Source organism: Engraulis encrasicolus, chromosome 20 (assembly GCF_034702125.1).
Source record: "Engraulis encrasicolus isolate BLACKSEA-1 chromosome 20, IST_EnEncr_1.0, whole genome shotgun sequence".
In the NCBI taxonomy this organism is placed as follows: Eukaryota; Metazoa; Chordata; class Actinopteri; order Clupeiformes; family Engraulidae; genus Engraulis; species Engraulis encrasicolus.
The window spans coordinates 48,146,147-48,162,109 of NC_085876.1; the positions used below are offsets into that span (position 1 = coordinate 48,146,147).

The window sequence follows — 15,963 nt, forward strand, 5'->3', positions numbered from 1 at the left end:
ATCGGCTGCCTAGCCGCGCCCTCTCCTGGCCCCAGTGCAGCTCTGCAGCCCGCCTCCTGAAACACACACACACACACACACACACACACACACACACACACACACACACACACACACACACACACACACACACACACACACACACACACACACACACACACGCACACACACACATTATTATTTGTATCTTGTCTTCCTGTTATGTGTTGTAAGGATAGCCAGGTGGCACTCAATTTCCCCTTTGAGCACTAATAAAGTCTATCTCACACACACACTCGCTCTCACACACACGCTCTCACACACACACACGTCATGTGTTTATTTTCTCAACAAAACTTAAAACTCAATTTTGTGTGTGTCTGTGTGTGTGTGCGTGTTGCAGTATGATATATAGCCTACTTCATCTAAAATCATTCCAGATTACTGTGTGTGTGTGTGTGTGTATGTGTGTGTGTGTGTGTGTGTGTGTGTGTGTGTGTGTGTGTGTGTGTGTGTGTGTGTGTGTGTGTGTGTGTGTGTGTGTTCTAGCGCTTACAAAGGCAGGCTACTAAATATTCCATTTTAAATGTCAGTGATTATTATGCCTTTTAGCTTAGGCCATATCTGTGTTTGTACAGGCATCCTGCCTTGTGTGTGTGTGTGTGTGTGTGTGTGTGTGTGTGTGTGTGTGTGTGTGTGTGTGTGTGTGTGTGTGTGTGTGTGTGTGTGTGTGTGTGTGTGTGTGTGTGCTCATGTGTGCGTGTGTATTGTTTCAGGGAACGAAATGTCTGACATGACAGGTGGAGAGTTGCGGGGACAAAAATTGAGGTCTCGTCAAATGGTGTTTGCTTCTTGGATTGGTGAAGTTCTGGCAGATGAAGCAGTTGCCTCAGATGCATCACCACTGACCAAATTTCCTTTGCAATAGTATGCTATTGTTATCCAGCCTGACTACCATCGACTTTCAAATCTCTGTTCGAGACTTGGTCTGACCCCGTGCATAATGATTAACGTTTGCCAAACGGCTTAACCCGCATCCCTTGGTTTGCTACTGGTCGAGGCCAGAAAAGGCTGCGCCGAAGTTTAAACCAAACATTTTGTTAGTCCCAATACAACATCTCTGCTTAAACCACATCACTGCCTTGAACACACCTATACCCAGGGCAGCTTGAGCTGCTCAAAGCTGATTGGTTCCCGACAAAGTGGGCGTAGTTCCCAATTTTTTTGGAAACTCAGAAACGATATGTATATTGCTCTGATTATATTGCCCTGACTAGAAGCAACGCCGAAGGTCTTGCGTCACTACTAGGAGGGCATAGCCTGGCTATAACAGTTATCATTATTGGCAGCTGTGCCTGTATGAACCACATTAACAGCGATAGGTGCATCCAGTTACCCAGGTGCACGTCTTGGGCGTTACTGTAGAACAGTGGTTCTCTAATTTTTTTGAACAAACGCCCCCTGGACCTCCCTGGTTTATATCCTAATGATGGGAGCAAATGGGAGGTCCACAGAAAGAGAGAAACAGAATTCAAAAGGCGTGTGTGTGTGTGTGTGTGTGTGTGTGTGTGTGTGTGTGTGTGTGTGTGTGTGTGTGTGTGTGTGTGTGTGTAATACTCATATTGTCATACATCATATTATACTGTTGGCTAATGGGAGGTCCACAGAAAGAGGGAGCCTGAATTCAAATGTGTGTGCATGTGTGTGTGTATGTGTGTGTGTGTGTGTGTGTGTGCCTGCGTGGACCACAGCAGATCCACATACACTCACTCTGCTTTGAGTGACCTCATGTATGTCGAGGCCGAGGCTCCTCTCCTCATCGCCCCCCTCATCATCATCATCATCATCTCCACCTCCTCCTCCCCGTCCTCCTCCTCTTCCTCGCTGCTTCCCCCGGAGCTGCTGGCCGTGTGGTCCGAGTCGAGTGCGCCCCCTGCTGCTGAGAGCACCTCGGTGCAGCTGTAGGCCAGGCGACTGAGCTCTCTCCTAGAGCTATGGTTCAGCACCACGGGCCCCACTCCAGCTGCTGATGCTGATGCTGAAGCTGATGCTGATGCTGACGCCGCGGAGGAGGAGGAGGAGCAGGAGGAGCTCTTACGGTCCCGGTACCTGGGGGACGGACAACCGTGATGAGTTAGGATTGCCAAAGTAATAATAACAATTGTAAAAACGAAGGAGATACGCACTCCGCGCTTCTAAATTGACTATCCGGTGCAACCAGAGCAGGAATAAGTGCAAAGGGAAAAGAATCTGGTGCCACACGGATGTCTATTAGTCCTCGAGGACTCTGATGAAGACGCATGTCGAAACGTTAGTCTTACTGCACTGAAAAAATAAATAACAGAAAATAGACATCCGTGTGGCAGCAGATTATTTTCCCTTTGCACTAATAATAATAATAATTATTATTATCCTAATTCCCCTCCTCGTCGACCTGTGCTTGCAGCCTCGTAGCCTTCGCTGACGGCCCGCCTCCACGGAGAAAACAATAAAGTTTCACCTTTTTCAGCCTATTGCCCATTCAACATCCTGATTGCAAAATAAGAATATGTCCTTAGAATTATGCTTTTGCGAGATATTAAATTAAAATCATCAATAGTCGACCCGGACAGTCATGGGTAAGTGGTTAGGACATCAGACTTGTAGCCCCAAAGGTTGCCGGTTCGCCTCCCGACCCGCCAGGTTGGTGGGGGGAGTAATCTACCAGTGCTCTCTCCCATCCTCCTCCATGACTGAGGTACCCTGAGAGGACGGTACTGTCCCGCCGCACATCTCCCTTTCGGGCGCCATTGGGGGCTGCCCCCTTGCACGGGTGAGGAAGAAATGAAATTTCGTTCTGTGCAGTCTGCACTTTTGTGCTGTGGAGTGCTGCGTCACAATGACAATGGGAGTTGGAGTTCCCCAATTGGGCTTTTCAATTTCAGGCCTAGCTGTCCAACTGGAGAGGCTGAGTGATGAGTGTGTGTGCTTGGCTTGGCAGGAGATGTGTGTCATCCAGTCAGTCCTGTAGACTCATTAACCTGCCCGGGCTTCAAAGCGTGTGCTGTGCCAAGCCATTTCTTAACTTGCTGTTGCTGCTACGCTAACTAGTGGCCCTGCGTGATCCCTGTAGCTGCGAAGGTTGAATAGTGTAATTCTTTTTTTATTTTTTTTATTTAAAAATATATATTGGGGGGGGGGGTATTTAAAGCGTGTGCTGTGCTAAGCTATTTCTTAACTTGCTGTTGCTGCTACGCTAACTAGTGGGCCTGCGTGATCCCTGTAGCTGCTGGTTGACATGTCTTGCTAGGGTTGAATAGTGTAATTATTATTATTTATTTATTTTTAATTTGGGGGGAATTTCGGCCTTTATTTTTATGACAGGGCAGTTAAAGGGGTATGCCACTATTTTGGGGCTTAATACAGTTAAAATCATTGGCTGGGGTTTATAAAGGTGGTAAAGTGTCTTATTTTTCATGTTAAGTGTTGTCTTGCTGTAAGACAAGTTAAAAGAGGCAATATGTCGCTAAGCTAGTGAAAGTCAATGTATCCGTGTAGCATTGTAGCATGCTACACGGATACATTGACTCTCACTAGCTTAGCGACATATTCCCTCTTTTAACTTGTCTTAAAGCAAGACACCGGCTTACATGAAAAATAAGACACTTTACCACCTTTATAAACCCCAGCCAACGATTTTAACTGTATTAAGCCCCAAAATAGTGGCATACCCCTTTAAGAGTGGGACAAGAAACGAGTTGTAAGAGAGAGACGGTGGGAAAGAGCCGGCAAAGGACTTTGGACGGAATCGAACCCGGGTCAGCCGCGTAGCAGTCGAGTGCCCTACCGTTAGAGCTACGGTAGGGCCAGCATAGTGGAATTCAGTGTAAGTAATGTAATGAGTCGGTATTAGTACCTGGGGGTACCACTGGTTGCCCTGCGTAGTCCCTGGAGCTACTGACAGATGTGTTTTTCTACTGTAGTATAATGTGTAATGTAGTTTAACATACTGTAATGTAGTGTATTAGTACCTGGTACTGTAATGCAGTGTAATATATTGTAATGTGTTGGTATTAGTACCTGGTGTTTCCACTGGTGGCTCTGCGTAGTCCCTGCAGCTGTTGACAGACGTGTCTCTCTAATGTAGTATAATGTAATGCAGTAGTATCTTAGTACCTGGTGTTTCCACTGGTGGCCCTGCGTAGTCCCTGGAGCTGCTGACACACGTGTCTCTCTAATGTAGTGTAATGTAATGCAGTGTAGGTATTAGTACAGTACCTGGTGTTTCCACTGGTGGCCCTCTGTAGTCCCTGGAGCTGCTGACAGACGTGTCTCTCCACCTGCTTCACCTGAACGGCCTGTAGCCTCCGCAGCACCTGCTCCGAACGCCTCTCCAGCTCCGCCTGCCGACGACACGCCTCCCCCGACGCCACCTCCACCTCAAGAAGGTCAAAGGTCAACAGTAAGAGTCAGGGTCAACTTCATTGTCAACATGGGCAAGACATAAAAAGGAAATCACACAGCAAAGTAAGGCCCCCGGACACACTATGGTGGACTCGTATGAAAACACAACATTTTGTATAATACTCATCCCACATACATTAACCCATCTTAGCCTAAGCCCTTTTTGGGAAAAGGTGCCCTCTCCCTATTAAAACCTAAATATCTCGGCCTCCGAAGCAAACAAAAACATGAAATAAGTTGCATGTGAAAGCTAGAACCTTCATTTTGCACTAGAATGTGTTCATTCAGCTCCAATCTACCCACATTTTAAATAAAACAGCTCAAATCCCAAGAACCATAATGCAGCGTATATGTCACTCCAGGACACAATGGGTTAATTTAATGAACACCAAAAATGCTATTGCTATTTGAAAGCAGCAGCTGAAGAGTATAAATCTGAAAATCCTGCCTGTACTAATAGCAGAACATTCCGAAAATTATTTAAAAACAATAGTGTGGACACAGATATTTTTACCAACAGATATGCTTAGTTATATTTATCCAGATTCATGTCTGGATGGCCTAAGAGCCGGTGTTCTATGGCTAAAGGAAAAGTGGAATTTGGAGTGTGGCGGGATGTTCCTCCTTTTTGTCATTAGTGGTCAGTCAGTGGTGTAAGGATTTCGGAGCCAAGAAGGTCTGACAGCCTAAGGATTGCAGTTCTTAAAATGTATTGGAGTCATCTTTATTAGCAAATTACTTCACATATGCTTGTACGTGTGATAGAACACGACCTAATGGCTCAACTGTTGATCTAAGGCAGTGTTTCCCAACCTTTTTTTGTCTCGCGTACCCCCTAAGCCTCTTAGTTGTGCCATGAGTACCCCCTAATTCATGTTCTATATCGCTTTCTCTCTCCTGATGTGACTGCTCCATACATTTGTTATAATAATAACATTTTCCCAAGTACCCCCTGCAGTGTGCTCGCGTACCCCTAGTGGTACACGTACCCCTAATGGCTCAACTGTTGATCTAAGGGTTGCAGGTTCGAGGCCCACCCCTTCACCATCAAGAAGAGTGTAGGTGGCCTTGGGGTCTGTGTGGGTGGTCTAACCCCTAACTCTTCACCCACGGATGCAAGTGCCCTTGAGCCAGGCACATAACCCCCGACTACTCCAGCCAGGAATGTTCCTAATATCCTGTACCTAAACAACTAAGTCGCTTTGGATAAAGGTGTCAATTAAATCTAATGTTAATGCCATTTAAAAGATACAAAGACACCAAAATGAGACCATACAGGACAAAATACTGTCATGCAAGCCAGGAAAGGACAGCATTCATGTGCACAAACAGAACAAATAATATTATTACTATATTATTATAATTTCATATAAGTTATTTAGAATCAATTATTTTTACCCGCCTGATCAAAACTGTGTGTCTGCAAACTACAACCAAATCATCCCTCACCAGACATCAACCCGGCCCTCAATCACCGCCTCCATCCTCACCTGATGGTCTGCATCCCCAGCCCCCACACCTGGTCTGTCAGCATCTGAGAGGCTGGGTACCACTGGAGGCTGAGAGGGGCTTGCTGCTGCTCCATCAGTTGAACCACCACCACCCCCATCATCCTCCTCCTCCTTCACCCCGCTATGCTCGCCAAGGTTCCCCGCCTGAGGAGTGCGCTTGCTGGGCAGGGCTGTGTCTGGAGGGCTCGGTGAGCTGGAGGAGGACGTGATGCTGCTGCTGCTGCTGCTGCTGCTGCTACTACTGCTGCTGCTGCTGCTGCTGCTACTCCCGTTCAGACCGCAGCATCGCCCTTCAGTCCCGGTCCCGTGACCGTTGTGGTACCCAGCGGAGGAAGTGCTGGCCAGGTACGAGCGCACACGGTAGAGTCTCACGCGCCCTTTGGCGGTGTGGCGCGTGTGTGCCACCATGTCGCCACTGCTGCTGCTGCTGATGCTGTTTACATTCCCTGCATCATCAGCATCGGCAGTGTCACCTGCTGCTCCACGCGCTCTCGAACTGGATTTACGAGACCCAGTTGAGCACGAGCGACTGAGCGCACAGTCCCCCTCCACCACCACCGAATCATCATCCTCCCCCCGACCTGCTGCCCGTAGGAGGCTCCGTTGGCCGTCGCCCTCACTCCCATCCTCATGCGTAAAAGGAGAACCACCACCACCACCACCGGGACCCAGCTCCTGCTCCTGGTGTGTCCGTGTTCTCCCCCTCCGCATCCTCCTCGCCCTCGCTCTGTCCGTAGTGTCGCAGTCCGCAGCCCTGCCCGTGCCTGTACCCGCATAGCACACGCGTTTGGAGGGGCCGCGGCCGTAGCTGCTGCTAGAACTACATCCACGGCGCTTGCTGTTGCTGTTCGCCGAATCGGCGTTTTGGTGGTGCTGGTGGTGGCCACACCTTGCAGCGCCAGTGGCCGAAAGGAGTAGAGCTCCGTTTCCGCCGCCCTTGTCCCGACTCTGGTGGTTCCGACTCTGTCCTTTGCAGTTCCTCCTCCCGGTGACCGAGGCTTGCGGTTTGCTGGCTCTGCCATACTGCTGCTGTCCTCTCGCAGACGCCAGAGAGTCCATACAAGAAGTCTGCTTTCGTTCGCCCCCGCCTTGCCTAGTGCACCCCTCGGCTTCCTGATCAATATTGACGCCGTTATCTTTCTCTTCTCGTGGTGGTGGTGGTGGTGATCCGTGGCTTTGTCTACCGACCACCGCACTACCACCAGGCTGCCTGCGCTGCCTACACGCACCAGCTCGGTCGGGCGTGATAATGCCTCCGTTCACAAAGAGGCATGCGCTGCTGTTAGTGCTACTGCTGCTGTTATTCCGTTTTCGCCTCGCCGTACCCAGTCCCGGTTCTGCGCCGAGGCAGCAGGGAACAGAGTCGGGATCCACGTCTCGGTCTCTGTCCCACTCGCTGTTGTTGGTCTGGGCCTCCGTTTCAACTCGGCTACGCGCCTGCTGGCCATAGCGGCGATCCGTAGGGCTTGCGTTGGAAGTAGCGGTGAATCCCCCGTCACCGTTCACCAGCTCTCCCCAGCCACCTCCCCCTACACATCGGCTGCCATTCTGCAGACGCCCGGCCCTGGCCCTGCCAGCAGCACCCACCCCCGCGGTAGCTGCTGCCCCCCCAGCCGCGCTAACGCTCATTTTGGGCCGACTGAAGTAGTAGTACATCGCCGTGTCCTTGGCATGGCCTGGCGAGGAGCCTGCGGCAACGATGGCGACGATTTTTTGCCTCCTTCCCTTTTTAATCTTTAATTAAATGAAGTATTTTTGAGCGGCCGATCGGAGGAGGGGGGGTTCCCTTTTATGTCCGTCTCGTCTAGCTCTCTCTGCCTCTCCCTTCCTTCTTCTAGCCGTCAGCAGCAGTTCTCTGGTTCCCTCGCCAGTGCGCATGAGCCGCGACTAGCCCAACCTTCTTCTCCAGGGCTGAGGGCATTTTGAGTTGATTGCCAAACATGAAAGGCTCTGGGTTTCTAGGACAAGCCAGAGTGGTGGTGGGGCAAGCCTGTCGGCCAACAGAAGAGCCCTAACCGATGGTATTTTTCTCCATCAGTTCAGCTTAATTTGATCCCCTGGCTGTTATCATTATATAATATAATCTGACTTTGAGTGCTTGGATGGTTTCAATGGCAATGGTAGACAAATAATTAAAAAGTATAATTAATATGAAATAAAATACAAAGTTAATTCATGTAATCATGTAATTTAATCAACTATAATTGCTAAATTCACTGAAGTGGATTTGAACTGAATGTAAAAAGCATTTTACATCCTCCACACAAGCACAGTGGGTTGTAGAGTCTTGTCTCGCGAGAGTATCCCTCCGTGAGTGCGGGATGACGCAGTGCCCCTGCCTGCCGCACGTAGGCGGAGTGTTCTTTCCTCTCCACTGTTGGCTAGTGGAGCCATTTACGCAACGCAACGCAGTTTGAAAAAAAAAGGTTAGCCAAATAACAATGGCGACCCAACCAGGCGGGCTCGGCGGAGGAATAAGCAGCAGTCAGCCGAGTGGCAGCAGTGCCTCTCCGGGATGGAGAAAGGACGGCACCCCCTCGGCCAAGTTCTGGGAGAGTCCAGACACGGTGGCACAACTGGAGGGTGTTCGGCTGTGGATTGGGAAGCACTACAAGAAGGTAGATTCTAGTTCCTCTGCTGCTGAACAACACGCATCTGACCATTCCCATCCCATTCCCCAGTCTCGCAAAGCTAACTCGTAACGATGGCCAGGTCTCGGAGCCAAATGTGCTGCAGAAAGCATCCTCAACAGACCCATGCTTGATCCGAACCTACTAATAAAAACACGGGTAGCTAGGCTAGCGCTATGTTTATCAGCTAACCGTTCCTACTCTCATCAATCAGATGGTTACTTGCTCTGTCAGAGCGATGCTGTATCAGAATGTGTGCCACAGCCAGCCAGGTCTGTTGCCCAGAATGCTGTTGCCTACTCAGTGAATGGGAGCGTTGTGTTGATATGGTGGCTACTAGTGACAATATTGGACTGCATACAACATCTGCGACAGAGTGTGTGTGTGTGTGTGTGTGTGTGTGTGTGTGTGTGTGTGAGAGAGAGAGAGAGAGAGAGAGAGAGAGAGTGTGAGAGTGAGAGTGTGTGTGTGTGTGGCGCTGGCACCACGGACAGCAGAGATGGCAGAGCCTTGATGCGTTTGTTTACCTGTCACAAGTCACAACCAGAGCTTGTTCTGTTTGCCCTGTCCCCCCATGACATCCTTCCTTTTCACATGACATTGACACATGTTAGTCCAACAGAGTGCGCGTTTGTGTGTGTGTGTTTCTAGTGTGTGCAGGCGGATGCTCCGTCAAGTAGAACACAGCGTATTCACACAGCGTAACTGTGTGTGTGTGTGTGTGTGTGTGTGTGTGTGTGTGTGTGTGTGTGTGTGTGTGTGTGTGTCCGTCCAGTATGTGCAGGCGGATGCTCCATCAGGCAGGGCGCTCGGCTCGCTGGTGGTCCAGCTGCTCCAGTTTCAGGAAGAGGCTTTTGGACGGCACGCCACCAACCCCTCACACACCAAACTACCCGTAAGTGTGTCTCTGTGTGTGTGTGTGTGTGTGTGTGTGTGTGTGTGTGTGTGTGTGTGTGTGTACGTGTGATGTGTGTAAATGTCTGTGTGTGCGCATGTGTGCGTGCATGGGATGTGTGTGATGTGTGCCTGTGTGTGTGTCCGGCCGTCTTTCCTTGTGCACACCACCAACCCCTCACACACCAAACTACCCGTAAGTGTGTGTGTGTGTGTGTGTGTGTGTGTGTGTGTGTGTGTGTGTGTGTGTGTGTGTGTGTGTGTGTGTGTGTGTGTGTGTGTGTGTGTACGTGTGATGTGTGTAAGTGTCTGTGTGTGCTAGTGTGCGCATGTGTGCATGCATGGGATGTGTGTCTGTGTGTGTGTCCGGCCGTCTCTCCTTGTGCACACCACCAACCCCTCACACACCAAACTACCCGTAAGTGTCTGTGTGTGCTTGTGTGTGTGCTTGTGTGTGCTTGTGTGTGTGTGTGTGTGTGTGTGTGTGTGTGCTTGTGTGTGTGTGTGCTTGTGTGTGTGTGTGTGTGTGTGTGTGTGTGTGTGTGTGTGTGTGTGTGTGTGATGTGTGTCTGTGTGTGTGTCCGTCTCTCCTTGTGCACAGCCCCAAACCCTTGCTTGCACAACTACGTGTGTGTGTGTGTGTGTGTGTGTGTGCACCCGTGCCCGTGCACACGTGCCATGGCTTACACTGTGGTGTGTTTTCCAGACGAGGTGTTTCATGGACATGGCACCAGGAGGCGCTCTCTGCCACATCCTCGGCACCGTCTACAAGTTCAAGCTGGACCAGGGCTGGTGAGTGTGTGTGTGTGCGTGTATTCATGTAGTGTGTGTGGGTGTGGGTGTGTGCGTGTATTTATGTAGTGTGTGTGGGTGTGTGGGTGTGCGTGTATTCATGTAGTGTGTGTGTGTGTGTGTGTGTGTGTGTGTGTGTGTGTGTGTGTGTGTGTGTGTGTGTGTGTGTGTGTGTGCGCGTGCATGGATACGTGTGTGTGCGCGCTTGCGTGTATGTGTGTTTGTATGTGCGCGTACATGCGTGTGTGTGTGCGTAAGTGGGCATGCATGCAAGTGTGTGTGTGTGTGTGTGTGTGTGTGTGTGTGTGTGTGTGTGTGTGTGTGTGTGTGTGTGTGTGTGTGTGTGTCTAGTGCAGATGAGATGTGTATTTGTATTGGTGAGGTTGTTAGTGCAGGCAGAGGGAATGGTGGACAGACGGCATAAAAACTAACAGATGTGAAATGATAGTAATAATGTCTAGCTAATAAAGTGTTTACAAATGCATAATAAATACTTTATAGGTAGAAGTTGCTCGCTACTAAAGGTTACTTAAACATTTATTACAATGTAACTAACATGATATACATACGCAAACACTATGGATAACTGTATTATAGAAGTACTATAGACATTTTAGCACCTTGCTGTCTGTCTCTAGTCTTTTGTTTATTTGTTTCTCATCATATCACTATTGTGCTCTCTCTCTCTCTCTCTCTCTCTCTCTCTCTCTCTCTCTCTCTCTCTCTCTCTCTCTCTCTCTCTCTCTCTCTCTCTCTCTCTCTCAGGCGGAGGTTTGACCTGCAGAATGCGTCTAGGATGGAGCGGAACGTTGAGATGTTTGTGGCGGTGGAGAAGGCTCTGCTTCAGGTAGGGAAGACTTATAATCTCATCTGGGGTGTGTTTCTCGAACGCGTAGTTGTAGCAACTTTGGTATTTTCCAATAGGAAATTCCATCGCAAACAACAAAGTTGCTAATGGAGTTAGCAACTATGGTTCCGAGAAATGCACCTCAGGTGTCAGTAATATCAAAGGATATACCTTAATCTGTATTGTAGCATAATGACAATTCTACTGCTATTAGTAGTAATAGTGAGGATACTACTACAAAATAATAATAATGATGGTGATGTTGAAAATATAATAATATCATTCGTAACAATGGTAATATTATAATATAATAATAATAATAATAATACAACCCATTAGAAGTCATTGTATTAAGGTATGTGTGCGTGTGCGTGTGCGTGTGCGTGTGCGTGTGTGTGTGCGTGTGTGTGTGTGTGTGTGTGTGTGTGTGTGTGTGTGTGTGTCTCCAGAATGGCTGCCTGGCGTGGCCCGTGGTGTATCTGTCAGCGACTCTGGATCAGCAGCTGGCCAGTCGGGTCAGTGACATCATCACTCGGCACCAGGTGAGTGACCTCATCATCCTGCGACAGGGGAGAAGGTGCATTGGGTGCTTTCCAATATGAGCACTACTCGCACGTCCTCGACCTGTTCTTGTGGCTTCGCGTTCCGCTGACGCCCTGTCTCCGTGGAGAAAACAATAACGTTTCCCCACTGTCAGCCTAGCCACAACCCAACCACTTTTGGGGGACTATTGGGGGAATAGTGGCAGACTACGGACAATTCAGCCTGGGAGAAGTATATGTTCAGTGCTGTAAGGCAGGGGTGTCAAACTCAAATCGACCGGGGGCCAAAATCAAAATCTGTAGTGAAGTCGAGGGCCAAACTCAACATTTAATAAAAAACAAATGTGCATGCACACACTTGATACTCATCTTTAAATTCCAGAAACGGAGTCCCATTATAGATCACAGGGTGGCCGCGGGTCCTTAAAAAGTCTTAAATGTCATTTTCACCAAATAAGGCCTTGAAAAGTCTTATTTTGTCTTAATTTTTCAAATGTCTTAAATTTGTGCAGCTTAATTTAGGGAGGAATAATTATGTCAGCCATGTGATGAACTTCGCGACGGAAATCGGGAGTTGTAGCCATGTAGTGTATTTTAGAACGCATTATTGAATTTTATTTAGTGTAAAGTTTCATTGTGTATAGTTTTGTGTTTTCAAACGGCTACATTAATGTAAATAACCAATTGGTTTTTGTGCTTCATTTGAACCTGTGTATGATCTTGCGAGTTGGTCCTAATTTAATTTGGAAAATGGTATTGAAAAGTCTTCAAATGTCTTATTTTGGACTTGCTAAAACCTGTAAACGCAGCGAGTTGGTCTTAATTGTATTTGGAAAATGGTATTGAAAAGTCTTAAAATGTCTTAATTTTGACTTGGTCAAACCTGTAGACACCCTGAGATCAATGTGCCTGCAAATTACAGTATTCTGTTGCCCATTTCTGGGCCGTTTCACTGTCCTGGGCCCTGGGCTCATATTCCTGTGACACATTAAACTTCATGTTCAAGTATTATTACGTTAAATATTAATAGTGGGCCAACTGAAATACACATTTGAAATGATCTCGCGGGCCAAATAAAATGGCTCCGCGGGCCAAATTTGGCCCCCGGGCCTGAGTTTGACATCCCTGCTGTAAGGGGTTGTTTCAGCTCTGCAGAGGGGGGCGTGGTGGTTTGGGTACATGATCTGCCGCCTATGCGTCTTGTTAAAGGATTAGAATTTTGAGTCAGTGTTAAAAAAAACGCTGCATATAAAGTATCTTTCTCATCCCTTCTGTCTTTCTTTTTCTTTTTCTTTTCTCCCTCCCTCCATCCTCTCTCTCTCTCTCTCTCTCTCTCTCTCTCTCTCTCTCTCTCTCTCTCTCTACACACATCTCTCTCTTTCCCTCGCTCTCTCTCTCTCTACACACATCTCTCTCTCTCTCTCTCTCTCTCTCTCTCTCTCTCTCTCTCTCTCTCTCCCTCTCTCTCTCTCTACACACATCTCTCTCTCTCTCTACACACATCTCTCTCTCTCTCTCTCTCTCTCTCCTCCAGGGCTCTGTAACGGAGGACGCGGCTCAGGCCACTCATCATGTTTACCCCTCACTCAACACACAAGAGGAAGGTCAGCATTTCAAGTGTGTGTGTGTGTGTGTGTGGGTGGGTGGTACTGTGTGTCTGTCTGTGAGAGACGTGTCATGTTTGATGCGTTAATGTACGTGTCTCTTTATGACGTGACATGTCTGATGCGTTCATTTACGTCTCTCCTTGTGCCCTGCAGATGAGTGGTTGAGGCCGGTGCTGAGGAGAGACAAACACGTGCTGGTGCACTGGGGAGCACACCCTGACAGGTGACACACTCACTCACACACACACACACACACACACACACACACACACACACACACACACACACACACACACACACACACACACACAGACAAAGATGCTGCATATAGTTGCAAACAATCTACTGTAACTCCTTTACTCATTCTTAGAAGAACACAAGAACACATACTCTAATGACACTTGGAATACATGGAAATTAATTCATCGATATTGTGTGTGTGTGTGTGTGTGTGCGTGTGTGCGTGCGTGCGCGTGTGCGTGTGCGTGTGTGTAGTTACGACAGCTGGCTGCCTGGCAGTGACATCGAGGCAGAGGTGGAAGAGGCACCCAGCGCTGGCCGCCAATGGAAGGTACATTAGCCGGCAGCTACACATGCTAATCTACATTAGCAGATACATATGATCATACACAGTACATTAGTAAGCACCTTTTTTTTTTATAAACCACATTTAAACACAGTGTACACTGTACAGTGTCCAACTAAAACAATAATCAAAACAGTAAAGCTATTTTAGCAGCATAATGAAACATTTTTGCTGCATAAGGGTCACANGTAGGGCTGAGTACCGATCAGAATTTTTCGGTTCCGGTTCCAGAACCTACGTTTCAATGCCGGTTCCTGACGGTGCCATTTTCGGTTCCTAATTTATAAACACTGAACGAAATGTTTAAAAATCTCAAACGACCACCGAGCCTACCTCATTATCCAGTTGAAGTTCCCAGGAATTTATTTTAAATTGAGAACTACAATCTAAATCCAACCCTATCCATTTCGTGGGTGTGCATCGGAGCATCGGAGCATCAGGTCATAGTCATACAGTCGATGTTCATGGCAATCGCACAGACAATCGTGCGAATTTACCTGATTACAAACTGAACCAGCATGAAGTTTTGCATCAGCCCCAGACAACTTGAGCGGCAAAACAACAAGGAGAAACTCATATTTCATTTTTTACGCTGCACACGCTCCTTTTAAAACATGCCCTGTGTGAGGGGATTTTGGCCTCGCGCAGGGACTGTTAAATGGAAAAGCATGGTGTACTGTCTGACCTGTCACTGCCGTCCCGTTGACTGTCAGGATTTGGCCTGTTGAAACTTTTCCAACTTTTGTCTTAAAATCAGGCAATATTGCAGTTTTTTGTAGCTAACAGGTATGCTGTTCTTGCAAACACTTTTAAAACAAGTAAGGTCGCCAAATTCCGCCCACTTCACTGATCACTTCACTGTGAACGTGATAATGTCACTATTTCAAATACTATTTGATTATGCTATCGTATATTTTTGGATAGCGGCAACTGTGTAGATGAGGTAATGAGCAATATTAGCTAACATTGGTGGCCCTTTCTATCGTAATTTTGGAGAAAACGTCCAGCATGTCCAAAATCTAGTTTCAGCACAATTCGCCGGCGAAAGGCTCCCAATTCCGCCCGCTTGATTTCAGGTCACGTCGGTATTTCCGTTAGCCTACTGTTGCCTTCATGCTGTTTTGCTTATTTGGTTCACACTTGTAGTCCTAAAGCGAAACAGGGGAGCAGCCAGGGCGAGTTTTTAGCCAGAATGTCGTCGTGAAATTAAAGTTCCACCTTCATGCTGCCGTTACGACACCCTTCATTACAATGCTGTTTATGGCCGTTTGACTCAGTTTTAAATGTCATCACCGTTTCAAATTGTATGCATACAAACTCCGTATCATGTCGATATCCATTCCTGACTTAAACAGTGGATACATAATTAACTATCATCACTTATAAGTAGGCGGGTGGATTTGGGGAACGGGCGGAGGCGACTTGGCTATAGCTTGTTACGCACGCAGTGAAGCACTGGGCGCCCTCTGTTTCGAGTTCTTTGCATGGTCCGTAATTATAGGCTACCAAATGGGAAAAAAAAATATCCACATACTGTAGAAGAAATCAAGTCTTCAGTTTCAATAATCCACGTTACTGTCTTAAAGTCTCTCGCGGCCAAAAGTGACTGAGCTCACCTGATGCTTCTGATATGAGTTTACATTTTATTGACATGAAATTTAAACTTTGCAATGATTCACGGTGTAATCCAAAAAGTCAGAGAATGCGCGCACCCACCACTAAAGGGAAAAGGTCCCCAACACTGTTTGATGATTCATGGTGGAGTGAACAGTGTTGCCGACTTTTACTTTCCTCATACGCCGATGTAACCATCTGCGTGAGAATGATGGAATGCTTCGTTTGCACACCTCTTGCTGTTTCTTGGCTCGCAGTGGCTGTGTCGAAGACAAAGTTTGAATTCGTTGCCGTCTACAAACGCTAGAAATAGGCTACTCTTCTCGGTAAACCTACACAAATTAAAGATGGGCTGATGGTAGTTTCTCTCGTAACAGCGAAGTATCCATAGATGATTTGACGACCTGTTTAAAAGGGCCAGCAGTCTCTGCAAGCCCGAATGTGATCACAATTAATGTTACCAGATTCTTTGCCAGAAGCGACTGCCGTTCTGACTGCCTTAACGTTCTGGGGTTATA

At 47.7% G+C, this 15,963-nt stretch overlaps 2 protein-coding genes across 3 annotated transcripts in view; one reads left to right on the forward strand and one right to left on the reverse strand.

Annotated features, from left to right (window-relative positions):
• Nucleotides 1-7,802, reverse strand: part of LOC134436706 (pneumococcal serine-rich repeat protein) — a 29,293-nt gene extending 21,491 nt beyond the window's left edge. The window contains exons 1-4 of the mRNA XM_063186043.1: nt 5,913-7,802; nt 4,237-4,397; nt 1,750-2,088; nt 1-56 (exon numbers count right to left, since the gene is read on the reverse strand). The exon at nt 1-56 is cut by the window's left edge and continues 86 nt beyond it. Coding sequence (XP_063042113.1) covers nt 1-56; nt 1,750-2,088; nt 4,237-4,397; nt 5,913-7,589 — 2,233 coding nt within the window. The 5' untranslated portion in view covers nt 7,590-7,802. The remainder of the gene's footprint in view (nt 57-1,749; nt 2,089-4,236; nt 4,398-5,912) is intronic.
• Nucleotides 7,803-8,308: 506 nt separating this feature from the next.
• The window catches only part of smarcc1b (SWI/SNF related, matrix associated, actin dependent regulator of chromatin, subfamily c, member 1b), a 42,583-nt gene continuing 34,928 nt past the window's right edge, over nt 8,309-15,963 (forward strand). For both annotated transcript variants that reach the window (XM_063186044.1, XM_063186045.1), the window contains exons 1-8: nt 8,309-8,551; nt 9,339-9,458; nt 10,164-10,249; nt 11,015-11,096; nt 11,546-11,638; nt 13,173-13,242; nt 13,399-13,468; nt 13,741-13,816. In XM_063186044.1, coding sequence (XP_063042114.1) covers nt 8,375-8,551; nt 9,339-9,458; nt 10,164-10,249; nt 11,015-11,096; nt 11,546-11,638; nt 13,173-13,242; nt 13,399-13,468; nt 13,741-13,816 — 774 coding nt within the window. In that variant the 5' untranslated portion in view covers nt 8,309-8,374. The remainder of the gene's footprint in view (nt 8,552-9,338; nt 9,459-10,163; nt 10,250-11,014; nt 11,097-11,545; nt 11,639-13,172; nt 13,243-13,398; nt 13,469-13,740; nt 13,817-15,963) is intronic.